The sequence below is a fragment of the Cucumis sativus genome, chromosome 1, assembly GCF_000004075.3.
Source record: "Cucumis sativus cultivar 9930 chromosome 1, Cucumber_9930_V3, whole genome shotgun sequence".
Taxonomy (NCBI): Eukaryota; Viridiplantae; Streptophyta; class Magnoliopsida; order Cucurbitales; family Cucurbitaceae; genus Cucumis; species Cucumis sativus.
Window position 1 is genome coordinate 8,561,962 of NC_026655.2, and position 19,794 is coordinate 8,581,755.

The following is a 19,794-nucleotide window of genomic DNA, read 5'->3' on the forward strand; positions in this document are numbered from 1 at the left end:
AACAATAACATTTTTACAGATTTTGTGAATATTTTAGTTTATTCTGCAATAAATATAAAAGGATGAAAAAGAAGACATGCAATTGCAACAAATAGTAAAGAGCAAAAAAAAGGTTTGAGAAGAGGAATAATAATAAGAATGAGTGTCATTACAACAACAACAAAAGCTTTTACATTTAAAGTCATAAGGGTCAGGTAGCCTACAAATACACAGCCTCCCCCATTTAGGAAAACATTACTTAGTTATATCACAAACATACTACAGGGAAATCAATTACATATCTTATGACCTTCTGATTTTCCACGAGACACCGACCCGCGTCGGTAAAAGCCTTCAGCTAAGACAATAAACAATTAGCATATGATGAATATGAATTTATTACAACTCAAACCGGTTTAAAATCTATCTAAGTTAGCTTACAGAAATCACACGTCAAGGCAACCTGTTCTTTGTTTCATTCAGTCTCCCGAACTAGCATTGTCGTGGGGTGCAGGCGACTTGGTAGCGCTGGAACTAGAACTGCTACCAATAATCTTTGAAGTTGTCCTATAATTTCTCACAAGTGGGACTAATGACTGGACAACATCGGCCATCAGCGGCCTGTAATCTGCCTCCGGTTGAACACACATTGCTGCAATTGCTGCCACTTGAACAACATCTTTCATAGAGTACTGACCCTCCAATGCAGGGTCCATTATATGCATCACTCTCTCCCTGTCGGTCAGCCTCGGCAAAGCCTGTCTCACCAATCATCCCAATGTAACGGGAAAATAAGAATTGAATTTTTTAAATTCTGAGTCATCGAGGTTAGTTTGAGAACTTTGATCAAATTCTACTTTGTAATGAGCTATAATTTCATTACAGAAATTTTCAAATATTGAAACGGTTAAAAAGCTCACCCAAGAAACAAGAGAAGCTTCCCCAGGAGTTTTCTTCATATCAACTGGGACTCTACCTGTGAGCAGCTCCAAGAGGACAACCCCATAACTATAAACGTCTGATTTTGTTGTTAAATGCCCTGTTAGCGCATACCTGCAAGAAAAAGTGACCTTATACTTCAAAAAAAGCTGAAATTCCATATGAGCATCAAACATTTTTGTAAAAAAACTTCTTACTCAGGAGCAACATATCCTTGTGTTCCCAAAACTCGAGTGGAGACGTGACCCCCGGCTTTGTCTGAGCCGATCTTTGCCAATCCAAAATCAGAAACCTTAGCATGAAGATTTTTGTCCAACAGAACATTGCTGCTCTTGAAATCCCTGTGAATTACTGGGGGGCATACATGTTCATGTAAATACTCCAAACCTTTGGCAGCTTCGAGTGCAACTCTCAGTCGTGTTTCCCAGTCCAACTTAACGCTGATGGAATTTGAACCTGAACTTAAAATTTCATGAATTAAAACCAAAATTGGAAGAATCTTGAGCTACATAATCGACTAATGGTTGTAACTTCAAGATCAGTGTGCATCAACTCTTGAAAGAGAATCCTCTATCCCTTTCCGTTGAAGGCGTGTGGTGTGGGGAAGACAACTAATGGATATGTTCAGTTAAATTGAGTTTACGTTGGTAAAGGAATCAATTTGTCAAATAAATCTAATACGTACTGCCAACAGGGTATAGATGTTCTTGCAGACCGCCGTTGGCCATGAACTCGTATACGAGCAATTTATGATTGTTATCTGAGCAGTACCCGAGCAATGCCAACAAATATGGCGAATGAAGCCGACTTAACAATTCCACCTATTGACAAGGTTATCAACTAATCAATAATCAACTTCTAAAGCGCAAAAAACAAGGCCTAAATGTTTTATTTAATGTACCAAAAGTATGTGACACTTAGGGTAAAAAAGAATTCTTATTTACTGCTTTTTCCCAAATAAACAGAAAAAGATAGCATACAACAGAACTACAAATGATCCAATCATCATAATTTAAAAGGAACTCAGCATTATATTAGTCTTCATAATAAGTTCAACAGTCTTTTGTGCCCATTGCTGCTAAACAAAGAGAGCCAAAGCATACAAAATGAGTCCATAGAAATTACCTCCACTTTAAATTCATCCTCTCCCTGCTTTCCTGCTTGATCCATAAGCTTAATCGCAACCTTTCTTCCATCGTTCAGGACTCCTCTATACACATGGCCAAAGCTACCATGCCCAACCACATTTGACTTGCTAAAACCACCAGTTGCCGAGTGTAGCTGCTTGAAGGTGAATAATTGGAGACCTTTCTCTGTGGAAAATTCTTTAACATTTTCAAAACTACCTCCATCTTCAAGATCAGCCCCTTCAAGAATTGAGAATTACCAGCACATATCAACTACCTCATCAATTTTCTGATATATGCAGAAAAATTAAAGTTTAAAAGCTAAAACCAAGTAAAAAGAGGAATCAAATAATTTGAAGCATAGAAGGAAAAGCTCAGGCTAATGCTAGGTAACCAAAACAGACAAAAACACAAATAACAATTGTATTGCAATATCAAGAGAAATTAAATTATCCAATCACCTATCGTGAGGGCTTTATCTCTCCTACAATCCACCCACTATGGAGATCCTCTAGCTGATTAACATTGATTCCCCTACTAATATCCTATTACTTTCTACAATATATCCCCCAATAGAACTCTTACAGTTAACTGAAATCCAATTAGCGAGTGACATAGTACCAATGATTAAAATATCCATTAAATCGGAAAGTTCAACATCTATGTTAAAGATCTATCGATATCTTCAATATCTTTAATAAATGGTTGTAAAACACTATAAAAGAAATGGTCATCATAAAAATAGTAACAACAATACTCATAACTTAGTTTAATAGTAAAAATAACTTTATCAAAATAATTTTAATAAATTCTTTTACTTACAAAATATTCGTCAATATCAATGTTTTATCAATATTTCCGTGAAATTAAAATTCTGATATCAATATTCATATCTACATTTTAATCCCTGCATGATGGTTATAGTGATTCCAATGGCTTGCATTATTAAACACAACCAAACCACTAGGATATCCAAGGCTTAATATAGCACATCAGTACATCAAAGTCACTTGATATTATTTTTTTCCTTTCTTTGGGTGGGTGGGGGCCGAGGGAGAACACAACTAAACGATGGCTTTTTAAAGTATATCAGAGTTAGATTGTATGACATGTCATTTGAAAGATTTATCTATCAAGATTTCTTGATCCAAGCCCAAAATAATTATTACAAATTAAGATAAAATTATATACTTGTGTAAATTTCCCCTTACATACTTTCGAAAGTTTAAATTTCCTTATACTACATTATTAACAATATCGCAACCATCCTCCTTATTCCCTGCAATTAATAAATAGCGTCAAGAGAAATATACAATTGATGCATTAATTACACAACAATAAGGAGAAGCAGAACCTCCAATGGACTGGACCAGACTGGACCACACGACACGATATCTTCCTTAGTCAATAGTCATTACTGTTGTGCCGACAAGTTTTTGTTCAAATAAAAGAAGCAACAATTTACGAAACCAGAAAAAAGAAAAAAAGGCATTAATCACCATCTATTAGCAGTTGAAGAAATTGAAATGATCCTTTTATCTAAATTCAAGGCGATTTCTAAAACAGTCAAGACGTATAATGCAGAAAGAAAAAAACAATATAAATGATACCAAATGAGGCGTACTTTTGCGGATCTTGAGGCGTTTAGAGACCTTATTGCTGATATAGCAGTAGTAGCTAAAAGCAACGAGAAGAGAAACGAGAGCCAGAGAAGCAAGGACAACGATTGCTAGAAGAACGAGTTGCTGTTTCCTTCGGTAGTCATCTTCAACTTCCATTTTGTTTAGATCGATAGAGCAAACCCTAGCAAATTTCCGATTAGGAGTTTGGTGGTGGCGGTGGTGGGGGCGGAGGAGTAGGAGGAGGAGGAGGAGGAGGTGCAGTGAGTGAGTTTTTGGAGGTTTTCGAAGTGTTTTTTAGAGGGGAAATTGCCAAAACTAAGACAGACTTGGGGGGCAGTGATGGAATATTCAATTTAGTCACTTTTGATACAAAGTGGTCAGGAAAGGTCAAAATTGCCCTTTGGTGGAGAAAAAAAGAGTCTTACAAAACAAAGGTGTTTGTTGCGGTAACGAAGTGAGAAATAGGTGTGTTGAATAACCGACTATCTTCAAATTTTCGGTAAACCAAATGCACCCCTAAATTTTAGCTTCTCACATGATTCAACCCCTTTTTCAATACCTACGCCTACTACAACCTTGACAACAAATGGCGACTATAACTTTGAAAAGGACTTAACCAAACGACGACTACAATTTCAAACAACGATAGTTAGGGTCGCATAATGATATTAAGTTAGTTATATTTGTTGGTGCTTGTATATGATTTTGACAACATATTGAAATTGACATAGTGTTAAAACTTGTGATGGATTGTTTAAGGTCTCCCAACTTTCATTTTAGGGTAATGAAATTTTACTCTTCTTATGTGGGGAAAAATGGTGAGATGCTGTTGTAGTGTTTCAAGAAGGCATATAGTGGTATTTGTATAAATTGATGGATGGATATTGTGTATAATGATTTAGGTGTGACTTATATGTCTTGGTGATTCATTGTATAAAATGTGTGTCTAGTTGCTACTATTGATTGTTATTTTAAAACACATGGCTTGAACTCATTTATATACCTAGTTTAGGTGATTTAAGGTGGATACATGCTTCTCCAACAATAATGAAAATAACTAAAATCTTAAACTAAAACCTTTTCCCATTAATCTCATACTCACCCTAAATCGTCAAATTCACCTATAAAAATGAGTTAGAATTGAGTGTTTCAAGGTTTGAAGTTGTTGCAAGATTTTTTTTTTTTTCATCTGGTAGGCATCTCACAAGCATCTCACAACGATGTTCCAACTTTCAGACTTGAAACATCTAATCTTACACTTGTTTTTAAGGTGATTTAAGCTAGTTTGACCTATGTTAAGCTTGATTTTTATGTGCTTTTTTTCATCTCGCAAATTCTAGGTGTCGTTTTCTATATCTTGTAATAGCTTTCAAACATCCAAACTAATTGATATTTCAAAATGTTGCGAAATAAAAAAATAGCATCTAAATAACAAGTCTAGCTAAACTCATCCGAGATCACCTAAAATACATATGAAAATGATTTGGAGATGGATATTTCAATTTTGTAAGCCTCGGCAAGTTGTTGCAAGATATTTCAAAATGTTGCGAGACTTAGAAGGAAAAAAAACACCTAAATAGCCATCTAAAACATGTCTAAATCCACATACAAAAATGATTTGAAGATGTAATTTGAAGTTTGAAAGTTGTTAGCAAAATATTAGCAGATGTATGTATACACTTATTATAAACGTTGATTTGATCCACCTAATGTCTATATTTAGAGACGATTTGGTAAGCATGAGATAGATTACAAACTATAGTATTTAACATACACATGCCATGAATGTTGGCTGATTAAAGGGTTGACATGTGATTATGGCCACCAAGGACACTAATAGACATCTATTATTAATAATATTGATAACATTTATCAAAATAATGCGATTTTAAAACTATTTATTTTAATAATGCACGTTTGTTTTTCTTTCTTCTCTCGTTGGTCAAGTCTTAGTTTCTTTTCTCTATCCTAGAAGGCTTGACCACTCCCTATATATTTTTTCTTTTCTTTTTCTTTTTATTTTCTTAATTTAATTAAACTAATTAAAATGGTTTATTTCTTTTGTAATTTAATTAAAACGCCACTTAGTTTTGTGACTTAGTTTTCGTCCTTCTAGTTTATTTTTAAAAAAATTTAACTAGAATGTCATTTAGTTTTTCTTGTTGTAGTTCAACTTTTTTTAAAATTTAATTAAAATGTGAATTAGTTAAAACGTGAAGAAAGGGATTTTAAGAAATTAGTTAAAATGTGACTAGAGAATGGTTAGAGTGTGTTGAATTAAAAAAAAAACAGGTTAAAATGTATTAAATTAAGAATTTGGATTAAAAAACATAGGAGCTTGAATTAATAAATGTGGTGTTCGTCATTTTAAATAAGAATTATTTTAATTAATTTAATCTTCTCTCACATCTTAAAAAATTCTTATTTGTTTAATTTAAAATTAATTTATTTTTCTCTCTCTAACTAAAAAACATACAATCATTATAGTTTTTTTTTATAGAAAAGTTGGTTCAATTTTATTGTTATCGAGACTTACTAAAAATGTATGTTATATGTATTTTCGAATTGACAAAATTTATTTCAATTTCTTTTTAAATTTATGTTTACGTTAATTTACCATTTTTTTTTTCTACATTTGTTACTTGACATGATAGATTTGTAACGATTCAAGCAATTAATCGAAAATTCAATACACGAGTATGCAATTTTATGTTAGTAATTCATTCAGTTCATATTAATGCCATTCCCTATGGATGTATATTTATCGTTCTAATCCATTCATTTTGTATTAAAGGAAGGATGTAAAGTTTTAGTAATTGCTTGTGATTGGAAATTATTAAATATAAAGTAGAAGGTCTAATACATTCATTTAACAATTTTCATTCAACAATTTTTTTTTAAAAAAAACATCAATGTGCTCCACAACCTAGACATCGCCAATTTCTAGCTCGTTGTTGTTGTCGAATATGCACTTTTTGTTGGTCTAGTCCCTTATGATTTTCTTGTTGTTGCTCATATGGTTGCACAAGTATCGTTGCAGATGCTTTGGAGTACAAATATTTCGTTATGTTCTCCACGACTGCGCCCATGACCATGTATGTATGAAGATGATTGGATTGATCCCCAAATCATAGTATGCTTGCTCAAAGTTTGATGATGATGGACTTGCCTCTTAATTGTCATATCTTGTGCCAAAGTGTGGCGATTGACCGACTACTGAATCACAATATTCAGTTCCAAACGCTGGCACCATCATGATTAGACTAAGTAACTAGTCTCATTCCAAACGCTGGTAAGGAACATGGTAGCCAAACTTTTCCTTAATCATGGATTGTAGTTGTGCTACACTTATCGATAATTTTTATTTGACAGATTCACAAAACTCTCGTGCAATCATTGAAGAATCCAATTGCACACGACTTTGTCTAAGTTGAGTGAAAACATGTATGTTGGTTAGACAACTTTATGATGATCTCAAATAAACCATGAGACTTTTTCATTATTGCACGAAGTCTCCATCTGTAACCTTCTTTCGACGTCTTACATCGAATGACCACTTTGTTGGTGTTGACTCTACTTCTTTCATATGGTGCATGACCCTTGATAGCAAAATAGTTGGCCATATGTTATGTAGCGTTTCTTTGTCTTTATATATCGTTCCCTTATACAATTTTGTGTTGTCGATCACCACTGTGACTATAATTAGATTGTATTCTCGAATGCTATCTACTGCATTCATGTCCAACTTTCTCGAATGCTATCTACTGCATTCATGTCCAACTCAGTAAATGTATTTGAGGGAAAGTCATATTCACGGTCATCGAAGTTAACCTCTTAGAATTCATCATTAGTCTTTGTTCTAAAGTCTTTATATTCGTTGTTAGTTACCATTTCTTTTTCATTGCACACTTGTTGTACATCTGATTATGGATCAACATCAACATATTCTTCAACATGATGGAAAATAGGGACATGCGCAGCAAAACAAGGATCAGATTTTACTCTAATTGAAACTAAACATTTGAGTAATTAACATGCATAACTACCCACTACTACAAAATCTACTTTACTTGACACTAGGTACTTTTACAAACTTGACGTTTTTATTAAAAAACTGTCAAGTATTGACCATTTTAAAGAAAAAACGTCAAGTATAGTTTTTAAAAAGTGGAGTTTTCACGGAATTTTTCAAACTATTTTAAGTTAGCTTTTATTTGACGTTTTTTTTTATTAAGTATAAGGGAGATTTTACTTAACGTTTTATTTGCGCCAAGTATAATGAACTTTTACTTGACACGAACAAAACATCAAGTATAGTTTAAAGAAAGCAAAATTTTCATGAATTTTTTTAATTATCTTACATTAGCTTTTACTTCATATTTTTTTTCCATGTCAAGTATAGTGTCGAATTTACTTGACGGTGTTTTAGTGTCAAGTATAGTTCAACTTTTACTTGACATTTTTTTCACGTCAAACATAGTTAATGTTTACTTGATGCAGAAATAACGTCAAGTATAGTTAACATTTTTATTTTATCAAGTATAAAAATATAAAAATACTTTTTATTTCCCTCCTTTCATTAAATAATTAATTAAAATAAAATTATTACAATAAACTTATTAAAATATCAAAAGTAATATATATTTTCTCTATTTTCTAAAAAAAAAAAAAAAATCCCTTTTTTTTCCAATTATTTTTTTCATCCCAAAGTTCTAAAACTTTTTTCTCTTTTTTTCTCTAAATTTCCCATTTTTCTCTATTTCTAAAAAAACCCTAACTTATTTCCCAAAATTTTCCCCCTCCCGTTTCCCTCTTTTCATTTTCCCTCCCTTTTCCTATTTTCTCTCACATGCTGCCTCTCTTCCCTTATCACACGCAACCTTCCGATTTTTTTCACACTAAAAAGCCCCCTCTTATTTTCTTCACGTCAGACGACCCTCCCAAATTTCTTTTCTCGCCCCCCTCTTCTCATCGAACGTGTCCCCCTTCCCTTCCGATTTTCTTCTCACCGAAAAGCCCCCTTCACCTTTGATTTTCTTCACGTGGAATGGCCCCCACCGAATTTCTTCACCACCGGAGTTCTTCTCGATCTCCCTTCTTCTCACTGGACACGCCCCCTTCTGATTTTCTTCTCACCGAAAAGCCGCCCCCCTCTGATTTTCTTCCCTTTTTTCGTTCACTACTGAATGTTAGAGGATGAGAGTTTTTCTTTTTTGTTTTTTGAGTTCAATGTATTTGTTTTCTTTGATTGATTTCGTTGGTTTTTTATTCAGGGTGGTGAGAGTTCATCGATGATTTGGTTTCATTCAAAGAATTTGTTTTGATTTGCAGAATGGTAGGTGGAATTTTCAGGTGAACAATATACACATTTCTATTCAATAATCTTCAAAATATTTGGTGTATAATTATTTTGTTCTTTTTGTCTTGAACCCAGATTCTCTACAACAAATAGGTAAGCAATAGTGTGCTCTTTGTTTATTAGTGATTTAGTGGAGCTTGATAAATGTGAATGTTGTAAGAAGATCAAAGGAAGTTCGTTTTTTGTCTCTCCCTTTACTCTTGTAATGTTTTTCTTTGCAGATGCGGGGAGGTGTTGAAGCACTTAACTCAGTTGAATAGGTACTCTTAGGTATTATGATTTGGGAAACTTGCTTAAGTTATACGGTATTCTTTAAGTTAATTTTTAACTGTTTTTGAGCATTAACAATATTTATTTAGCGTAGGTTTTCTAATTTATGTTTGTACTTAGTTTCATATAGGTTTAAAAATATTCATGTTTAGGTTTACAATATCCTCCCTTACAATGTAGAACTTTTGTACAAGGGGATTATTTTTTTATGATGGAAATAAGTTACTTATCTGATTAATTTTTATTTTTAACAAAATGTCTACTTGATTTTTTATGTTTTATAGACTGATACAAGAAGTTTCTACTCACAGCTTGAATTGGATGAAGTATCAGCGGAGTGGGCTGAATTTTTAGCTTTGCACATATGATAGACATCCTTAGATGTGATCTTATTAATTTTGTGAATGACTAATATATGGGAATGCCCATAACTTTTTTTTTTTTTTTTTTTTTGTAAATGTTTCGTTCATAGCTATTATGCTTATGTACATGCAATAGATGTAAAGGGGATAGATTTTATTTTTGGTATACCACACATGTTTTTGGTTATATAAGATAATTATTTTGTTGATTTTGGAATAGGCCACATATAGGAAATTTTAGTTGACTATATTGGATTGGAATTGTGTAATTGTTGACGATGTTGTTGAGAGTAATAAAATTATTGTTGGTTTACTTATACTAAATTATTTGTTGTGTAACTACTAGTTGGAGAGTTTATTTTGTCGATGAATATGTTTTATTGAAATGAATGTACGTAATGCAGAAAATAGGAAATGAAAATTTTTATATATTTAATATATTAATAAATGGTATACATGACGTTAGATACATGTCAAGTATACTATCTTAGAATCAAATATACTATTTTACTTAACGGATAAATAGTGTCAAGTATATCATCTTAGTTGACGGATACATAGTGTCAAGTATACAATCTTACTTGACGTGCAAAAATTGACAAGTATACGACTTTACTTGACATGTAAAAGGCGTCATGTATACGATCTTACTTGACACGTAATAAACATCAAATATGATATAATACTTGATGTTAATACAGTCTCAAGTAAACGTATACTTGACGATATTTTAGTGTCAAGTAATGTGACTATACTTGACAGTCGATTACTTGATGTTAATACAATGTTAAGTAAACGTATACTTGACAGTTTTTTAGTGTCAAGTAATGTAACTATACTTGACAGTCGATTACTTGACGCTTTTAAAAACGTCAAGTATACATTTACTTGACATTGTATTAACGTCAAGTAAACCAATTTCTGTAGTAGTGACCTTTGATTAACATAATAACGGGTTAATAGAAAAACTCATATTTGAAGCTTTTCTATCTTTGTAATCTTCTCACGAACTTTAAAATTTTTCTATCATCATAATCTCCTCACGAACTTGAAGCCGAGACTACCACTAGTGTTCACCCACTATTTCTCCACTTAGAACTGGGTTGTGGGACTTGTAAGGTGGAGAAATAGAGATAATGATGGAATTTGGAGGTAGAACTTTTCTTTTGAGATAATTGAGAGAAAAATGGGATTTTGGTTATTTTGTAATTCAAAATTGCAAAATTAATTTTCCAAAAATCCAAAAAGAATGGTGTATTTGGATTGATATTTGAAGTGTTTATTTTTTAAAAGAATTTAATTTTAAGATAAATTAAGATGTGTTTGGCACTAGTTTAAAACATTTTTTGGAAAAATGAGATTATGAAATAAATCAAAATTCCTTTCTGTTTTAAATTCCAGACAATTTTAGGTCACCAAAACACTGAGTTCTATAAAATTTTTCTTTCTATTTTAGATCTAAATAGATTTTGGGTAAACATCTTTAACCGAGTTTTAAAAACAAAACCTTTGTGAAACGATTCAGTTTGATTTTAGAATCAGTTTGAAAAACTAAACCGAATCGAACTGCATAAGCGATTTCAACATAACACAGACCACACCAAATCGAATGCAATCGATTTTAGTTCAATTTTTATTCGATTTGATTTGGTTTGTCAAATCGATTCGGTTTTCAAATATTTTATGAACACCCCTAGTTTCCATCAATTTCAAGCTTCTGAATATGAATCTGTATTCATATTTTTAATATTAAAATTGTGAGGCTTGTGTCTAGAATATAAGGGCCAAATTTTTTATTAAATGTAATTAGATGTTTTTAGAAGAAGTTTGTGTTTTGTAGACTATGTTAAGATAAAGTGAGACAAGAAGATATTATGAGTTTAAGTACATTTAGGCGTTTTGTAAGTCCACGCGAAATGAAGCCAGATGAGGAAATTTCTAATGTGATTTGACAAGGGTTTATATGTAAGATTAAAGACTAAACATGGTTAAGTAAAATATTAAGCTTACATGTGTAAAGTTATAAGTAGAAGTTGTCAATATTGAAGAAGTTCAAGGACGACTAATCTTGTTTCAAGTTAGTATAAATAGAATTGAAGAATATTAAAGGTCTGCTGGTTTTCTGAGAATTTCCTAAGTGATGAAGTTGTGAAAGGCAATTCTAGGCGAGAAAAAGAGCTGAAATTAGGCTTTTGGGCTAAAGAATGATCAAGTCTAGTGGGTGACTTTAAAATGTGTGTTTTAAAGCTTTCTTTTAAATTTCACGTTGATTTGTAACAATGTTTTATATGTGAATATTTCAAATGAAGGCTTATGTTTAAAGAAGTTTTATTATGTTTAAATAAGATGTGAGATTGTGTTCAATTCATTAGTCTTTACTTCTATTTTTGAGCTAACTATTATGTGCACATAAGGATATAGACAACCACTGAATTGTTCATGTAGACACATGAAAGTGAGGGCATCCTATGTAAAGAGTTTACATAAGATTGGAACCATGAAACAATCATTTTAAAGTTGTAACATCGTTGACTTGAATAAAACTAACTATTTTGTTTAAAGATATCCTATTTAACTTAATCTTAATTATGAGCTAACTATGAACTCGATGTGAGGGTAGCTCACTAGCGTTGGCCCATTAAGCCTTACATTTTAGGAGAAAAACTCGATAAATAACTAGAGATATATGATGCAAGACGGAATTCACTTTTACATGCTTTAAGGTTAGTAGATAGGTTGTTCCCTTAAAGATTGAATCCCAAGTCTGAAATAAGGGGCCTTACCCTCTCATTGGCCTAAGATGGATTCAATTTATATGTTGAACCTTAAACCAATTGTACAATAGTGAATTTCTAGATTTTAAAGAGTAAGATGTAGTGTCAGGGGTAAAATGGTACTTTGACCTAGCCAAGATTACGAACAACTTGTGAAGGATTAATTTACTTATCATGGTTATATCACATGGACACAAATATATCTATAATAAGGGGAGTGCAACTACGAAATTTTAGTGAAATGACTCGTTAGTTAACAAATGTTATTTAGCTTAATCTATAAAAAATTGTAGCCAATTAATCTCAAATCGTTAAAGACCATGATCTATAGGTCCATTAGGTTCCTCCGCTAGCTCATATGTAATTAACTTAGAACATTTTGTTGGAATAATTCGAATAAGATAAAAAGAGAAAACCTAACAAATATAATATAAGCATCGATTATAAATTTGAGATAAAGCTTTGTGTTTAAATGTGATTTAAACTTAAAAGTATGAAAACAGATTCATATTTAGAAGCTTGAAATTGATGAAAATAGCTACAGCAGTAAAAAGTCAAAGTGTTAACTTTTGATTTCTGAAGAGTTAAATTTTGACGATTTTTATATTCAAATGAGATTTGAATTTTGAAAAAATGAATACATATTCATGTCCGAAAAGTCAAAATTAGTCAAGACGAGTGAAATGGTAAAAAGCCAAAATGTTAACTTTTGAGTTGAAAAAAGCAAAGTTTGACTTCGATTTAAATGTCAAATTACCATATTTCCCTTAGACTAATTTGTTGAGATTTGGTAAGCTAATTCCATGTGATTTGCAAGTGGTTTTATGCATATAAGACACTTAGCCCACTAATAGTTGGTGGATGGCCACGTGTTGAGATTGGGAAGCTCTCTACATGCAATTTTGCATGTAGTTTGCTTATAAAAAAGGGTTTGCTTATAAACCCTTTTTTTTTATAAGCAAACTACATGCAAAATTGCATGTTGAGAGCTTTTCAATCTCAACACTTGGCCATCCACCAATAGTTAGTGGACTAGGTGTCTTACATGCATGAGGCCACTTGCAAATCACATGCAATGAGCTTGCAAATTCTCACCAACTTAATCTAAGGTCAATATGGTAATTTGACATTTAAATTAAAGTCGAACTTTGACTTTTTCAAGTCAAAAGTTAACACTTTAACTATTTGTCATTTCGTCCATCTTGACTAATTTCAACCTCCGAATATGAACCTGCATTTATTTTTCTAAAATTCAAATCTCAATTGAATATAAAGCTGGTCAAAATTTGACTTTTCACAAGTCAAAAGTCAACACTTGACTTTTCACATCTTTGACAATTTCCATCCTTTTTGTGCTTCTGAAAATGAATCTGTATACATATTTTTAATATTAAGATCTATCATTAATTTATAACCGATGTCTATATTATATTCATCGGTTTCTTTCTCTTTACCTTATTCGAACAATTTGAAATATTCCAACAAATTAGGTTCTAAGTTAATTCCTTATGAGCTAGCATAGGAACTTAATGGACTTATAGATCATAGGCTTCAACGACCTGAGATTAATCGACTAAACTATTTTAGACGAAGCTAATCAACATCTGTTAACTAACACTCATTAACTAATAGGTTATTCCACTAAAGTCCAGTAGTTGCAGTCCCCTTACTATAGATATATTTGTGCACATGTGATATAATAATGATAAGTAAGTTAATCCTAGATAGGTTGTTTGTAACCCCTGTTGGGGCAAAATATCATTTTACCCCCGAGACTACATTTTGCTCCTTAAGTCTCATTGATCTGCTATTGAACAATTGGTTTAAGGTCCAATCTGTAAACCAAATCGTTCTCCGACTAATGAGAGGGTGGGGCTCCTTGTTCAAAGGGTTGGATTTAGTCTTTATGGGAATAACCTATCTATTAAGCTTAAAGAATGTAGGGGTGAATTTTGTCTTGCACCCAATATCCCCAGCTATCCACCCGGTCTTACCCATAACATATTTTGTTTCTACATTTAAGTTTATGTCAAAATCTACCATACTCACAATCACATACAAATGCACATTTTCGAAAATGACAGTGCAATTGAAAACATGGTGTTCATTACTTGTTTCTTATATTTGAAATATGAAATGACATAAATCTTATTGATACGAATGAGATTAAATTAGGGCGTCTGCATATTATCTATATCTAGTTTGAACTCATATCTACACCAAATGAAAATCCCACAATTCGAAGAAATTGTTCAAAAACAATTCTAGTGTTCACATTTAAACTAAAATTTCTACATAGAGGTTGGTCAAAATCAACCCCATAGACACCATCAATTATATGGCAATTTGTAAACAACATAAATGACACATATTTGTCTGTCATTTTCTATATTAGAAAAAAATCAAACAATATACATGATTAATTATTATAAAAAACCACTAGAATAAAATTAGAATCAATAAAAAATATATAATCAAAATTTAAATTAAATTGAACCAATAAAAAAAACACCATCACACCTAAGTTTTTAAATTACAATTATTTTATTAACATTATCTTCCAATCTTACAACTTTGGATTTACGTGAAAATGATGTAGTACCACAATAATCTTAAAAGTTCTTTTAACACTTGGAATCTTAGTCGGTTGTCGTTCATCCTTTACTCCGACGAATATCTCACGCACTGTAATTTGTTTTATTTTTTATTTTAATCCGAATCATGTTGTGTTATATGTATATATTTGCATCTTAAATGTATAAATCAAATATAATTTTTAATTGTTTCAAGTTGATTTATGGTTGTTTTAGAGATGTTTCAAAGGATGTTAGTAAGTTATTGTTATTGTTATTTTATCTCGCAAATATCTCGCAGACATCTCGCATGTTCTTAAATTCAAATGTTTGATCTGAAATGAATTGATTTAGAGTGACTTTTAACATTTGAATTTCATTTCATTTCAGATTAAACATTTGAATTTAAGAACCTGCGAGATGTCTGCGCGAGATGAACTACACAGGAGTTCACAGCTGTGAAGTAAAATTAAATAAGGGTATTTTCGTCATTTCACCACAAATTTGTCCTAAATCTCAACTTTTCTACCATCAATCCTAAAACTCTTTTTCTACCCCATTTTTGGCCTATTTTTGGCAATTCCCCATAATTATTGGCCATAGGTTTGATTTAGATTTTTAAAATTATCATTGTTTACTATTTTATTTTATTAATATCATCTTCCAATCTTAAAAATTTGAATTTATGTACTACTGCAATAACATAAATTAATACAACTGCAATAGTAATTTAATAAAAAAAAACTTACAAAGTGAAGAAGGGTTCAATTTTCTTCCAAAGTGATTTGTTTTTTATGTTTCCAATCCAAGACACCGAAACTACACAAAAAAATATATAATAACATGAGAATATGATATATATAATTTAAAGGGAGATTTGATTGGAAGGAAAAAATACCTTGTTTATAGATATTTTCTTGACTTCTCGTGGATATTTTCTTCAAACAGCCACAAAATCTAGAAATATAGTATAAGAATGTAATCAAAACTTATATAGATAGAATTTGACAAATATAAATAAATTTCTTAATTTGTTGAGAGTAGAATAGTGAAAGAGGATTGAAGGGGGAAAAGTTTAATTTGGAAAATAATGATGTTTGAAGAAATATAAGAATGAAAAAACGATGGAGGGAAAATGAGAAGGGAAATGAATGGGAGAGGAAGAGGAAGAGGAAAAGAGAGAGCCGAGAGGTAATTCAGTGAAGGCCGAAAGTCTAAGTCATTTTTTTGTAGGAAGGTTATTGAGAATGGCGAGAGGCTTTGTTTTTTTGTGGGAAGGGATGAGAATGGGGAGAGCAGGTGGGGGGAAGAGATGAGGATTGAAGAAGGTGTTAAAGGGGATGGGCGAGTGTGTTGAAAGACTAGCCCTCTTTCTTCACGCATGGCAGAAGGCAAATTTGAAAGTGTGGATATATGCATGCATGACATTTATCTGAAGGTGCATGCATGGCAGAAGGCATCTGAAAATCTGAAAAGTTTGGGGAAGGGTGAGTCTCCTCTTTTGATACACATGCTCCATCCAATAATGGCTTCTGCGGCCTTCTGAAAATCTGAAAAGAGGGAGGGCGAGTCTTCAGAACTCTCCACCCTAATATTAGATCCGATCTAAGTATATGTTTTTGTTTCAAAATATAATTTAGGGCAAGTTTCACCCAAAAGTTACGAAACAGTATTATTTTGCTAATATGTTTTAAAAACAACCATATTTAAATAAAATTCTATAAAATTTATTTTGGTCCTCCATTTCAAAATTGAAAGTTGAAAGATATCTGTGAGATGTGTTCGAGATAAAAAAAAAGAAGTTTGCTTAAAATTTTTCCTAAAACATGAAATATATTCTTTTTAATAATGTTTTAAAAAATAATGTCAAAAGTGAAGTCATGGACATGGCGAAGATGCGGTCGTTACCCTATTTTTGTCAATATTTGACCTTCTACTCCATTTTTGACATGATTTTTTAAAACATGTGTAGAATTTGGCATGGGGAAGTTTTGTTGCATCAACAAAAATATTTGTGTAGGTAGAAACATTTTTGTCCACGAAACAAACGTGGGTAGATGGTCATAGGTGAAAAGGTCTTTCTGTCGATCTACTTTTTTTGGGCATAAATATTTCTACCCACAAGTTTATTTGGTGTGGGCATTTTCTGCCGACGTAAAGTCAACAACGTGGGTAAAAGAAAAACGACGAAGTTTCAGCTATGAAGCGTGTCCACACATTTTTCAAAGATTAAAATTCTTGTAGTGAATCACAATAAAACACCTAAATTCTTGTTAGATATTTGCGAGATGTTTGAGAGATAAAATAGTAGCTAAAAAACTTTCTAAAACATGTGTACAACCACCCTAAATTACATAAAATAAATGTAAAGTAGATTTGAGGTTGGATATTTCAAGTTTGAAAGTTTGAGATAAAAAAAACAATAGATAAAAACTTCCTAAACATGTGTAGAAGCACGTTAAATTAGATAAAACAAGTATATAATCAATTTATGATTGGACATTTGAGTTTTGGAAGTTTCGAGACGTTTGTAAGGTAAAAAAGTAATAGCTAAAAGCTACCTAAAACATGTGTAGAAACACCCTAAATCACTAAAATTAGTGTACAATTGGTTTGATGTTGGACATTTGAAGTTCCAAAGTTGCGATATGTTTGAAAGATTAAAAAAAAAATGCTAAAAACTACCTAAAACATGTGTAGAAGAATCTTAGATCATATAAAACAAGTATAAAATTGATTTGGGGTTGAACATTTCAAGTTTAGAAGTTGTGAGATGTTTGCAAGATGAAAAAAAAAATAATTAAAAACTTGCTAAAATATATGTAAAATCGCCTTAAATCATACATTAAATTGGGAGAAATTGCATCAAATAACAAAAATATATTTAGAAAAAAACAGCACATGACACCTATTTTTTGCATATTGCAAATATGACAAAATTAATGATATTAGATGGTAATCATAGGGCTATCAGACGACTATCAAACGATAATTATAGAGTTATCGACTTTTAAATTTGCTACTTTTGTAATTAAAAAAATGTAGAGACATGAGTTATATTATCATAATTTTCTTTTCTACTTTTGGAACGATTCCTAGATGTAAAATTGAATTATACATTTAGAATTTAATTTTTAGAATTTAAAGTTGGGCAAACTCAAGCTTAACATAAGACTAAGAGAACCAAATCATAAACACTAGAAAAATAATCATAAATACATACCACAAATGTATTGAAGTTGGGAGAATGTTCAAATGTAAGGTTAAAATAGTGAATTTAAATCTGTTTTGTTCTAAAACTCCACTTTTAAAGAATTCATCCAAATAAGTCTTTACCCCTAAAAACAGAGGGCCTATTTTTGGTAATTTCCCATGAATTCTTGCTATTTTTTTCTCGAATATAAAGAGGTAGAAGTTAATTGTGAAAAGATATTAAGCATGTGATATGAGATAAACAAACGGAAATAGTCATTTACATTTAAAAACAAGAAAATAGTTGTCTACTAAGTGATGATAAGTATGTTACCAACAAATTACAACATTCCATTAAGACAAAGGCTCTATCTCTAAGTTTATAAGCTCCTCTCAAGACAAGATGTATAAAGACTCTCTCTCTAAACTCACGTTTGGAAGTTACGAGATATTTGTTACATGTGTTTGAAATTAAAAAAAAAAAAATAGTAGCTAAAAAATAGTTGAATTTATAAGATACAATACTCTCGCTATTCACACACGATTGAAGCAGCACAAGATACAACGTTCTTTCTATTCACATACGCACACAAACAACTACAACGGACACACAATATTGCACTCAATATAAATCGAAAAACCAACCCTAACTCAAAGTGTCCTTTAAATATGCACTGTGAAAACAAAAGGAACAATCCTAACTTCCATAATAAGGTGCACTAAATAAAGAAGAATATTTGTAGACAAAGACAACAGAAAAAAGAAAAGAAAAAAAAGCCACCTGTAAAGAAGGTATTTTGACCAATCAACATTTCCATCGAATATTCTGTTTTTCATAAAACACAAAAATACAAATGCAATCGACAAATCTAATAAGGTCTGAAGCGCAAAACATACATTGCCAAATCTCACACAATCTCTAACAACATTGATTTAGGAAATGAATTAAAATAATGGATTGGATACTTTAGACACTATTCTATTTCAATAATCAAAATTGTTGTTAATGTATAGAAAGTTTTTCCACAATTATACTTTTAAGCCGTAGATATAATATTTTTTTTCATAATCTTAGGTTTGAAAAGAATAAAATAAGATTATATTTTAAAAACAGTGGTTCAAATCTTTCCATCACACCAACCATACACTAAAAAAAAAAAGTGTTTTAGGATTGATTCTTATACTATAAATATTGAGGTTAAATTATATTCCTTCAACTCAGATATATGATCTCAAAACAGCATGATTGCAGTAGGAGAAGGAAAACAATAAAGAAAAAGAAAAAACTAACTTAAAAGTAGTTGTTTATTTTTATCTTTTTGGTTCAACTAAAATCTAGTAATTGACAGATTATGGGTGAGGAAGTTGCACGTTTTTTTTCAAATTGTACAATCATTTTCACCCTTAGATTCTTACCAATATAGTGTTAGATGTTTGGTAAATAAACTGCAAAGCTTTTATAAGCTACACAATTAGACACACAAAAATCTCATTCTCAATCTTCATTCTTCATTCCCTGACTCCTCTTCTTCTTCTCAATCAATTTTATCAATTTTATCAATTTCTACCAACCAATTACTTGATTGGGTTGAAGAAA

At 31.5% G+C, this 19,794-nt stretch overlaps 1 protein-coding gene and 1 long non-coding RNA gene across 3 annotated transcripts; one reads left to right on the forward strand and one right to left on the reverse strand.

Moving 5' to 3' along the window:
* Positions 1-113: 113 nt before the first annotated feature.
* On the reverse strand, positions 114-4,045 carry LOC101204636 (probable serine/threonine-protein kinase PBL7). Its single transcript, XM_011655413.2, has 6 exons — positions 3,670-4,045; positions 2,044-2,285; positions 1,604-1,739; positions 1,116-1,374; positions 900-1,032; positions 114-737 (listed from the first exon to the last, which is right to left on the reverse strand). The coding sequence occupies exons 1-6, from the start codon at positions 3,821-3,823 to the stop codon at positions 459-461; spliced, it is 1,203 nt and encodes a 400-aa protein (XP_011653715.1). The 5' UTR covers positions 3,824-4,045; the 3' UTR covers positions 114-458.
* Positions 4,046-8,441: 4,396 nt separating this feature from the next.
* Positions 8,442-9,982, forward strand: LOC116402084. 2 transcript variants are annotated; one of them, XR_004214477.1, is made up of 2 exons: positions 8,442-9,296; positions 9,581-9,982. It is a non-coding gene; the product is annotated as an uncharacterized LOC116402084 (long non-coding RNA). The 2 variants fall into 2 exon arrangements; XR_004214476.1 differs by having other exon boundaries at positions 8,442-9,286.
* The last annotated feature ends 9,812 nt before the right edge of the window (positions 9,983-19,794 follow it).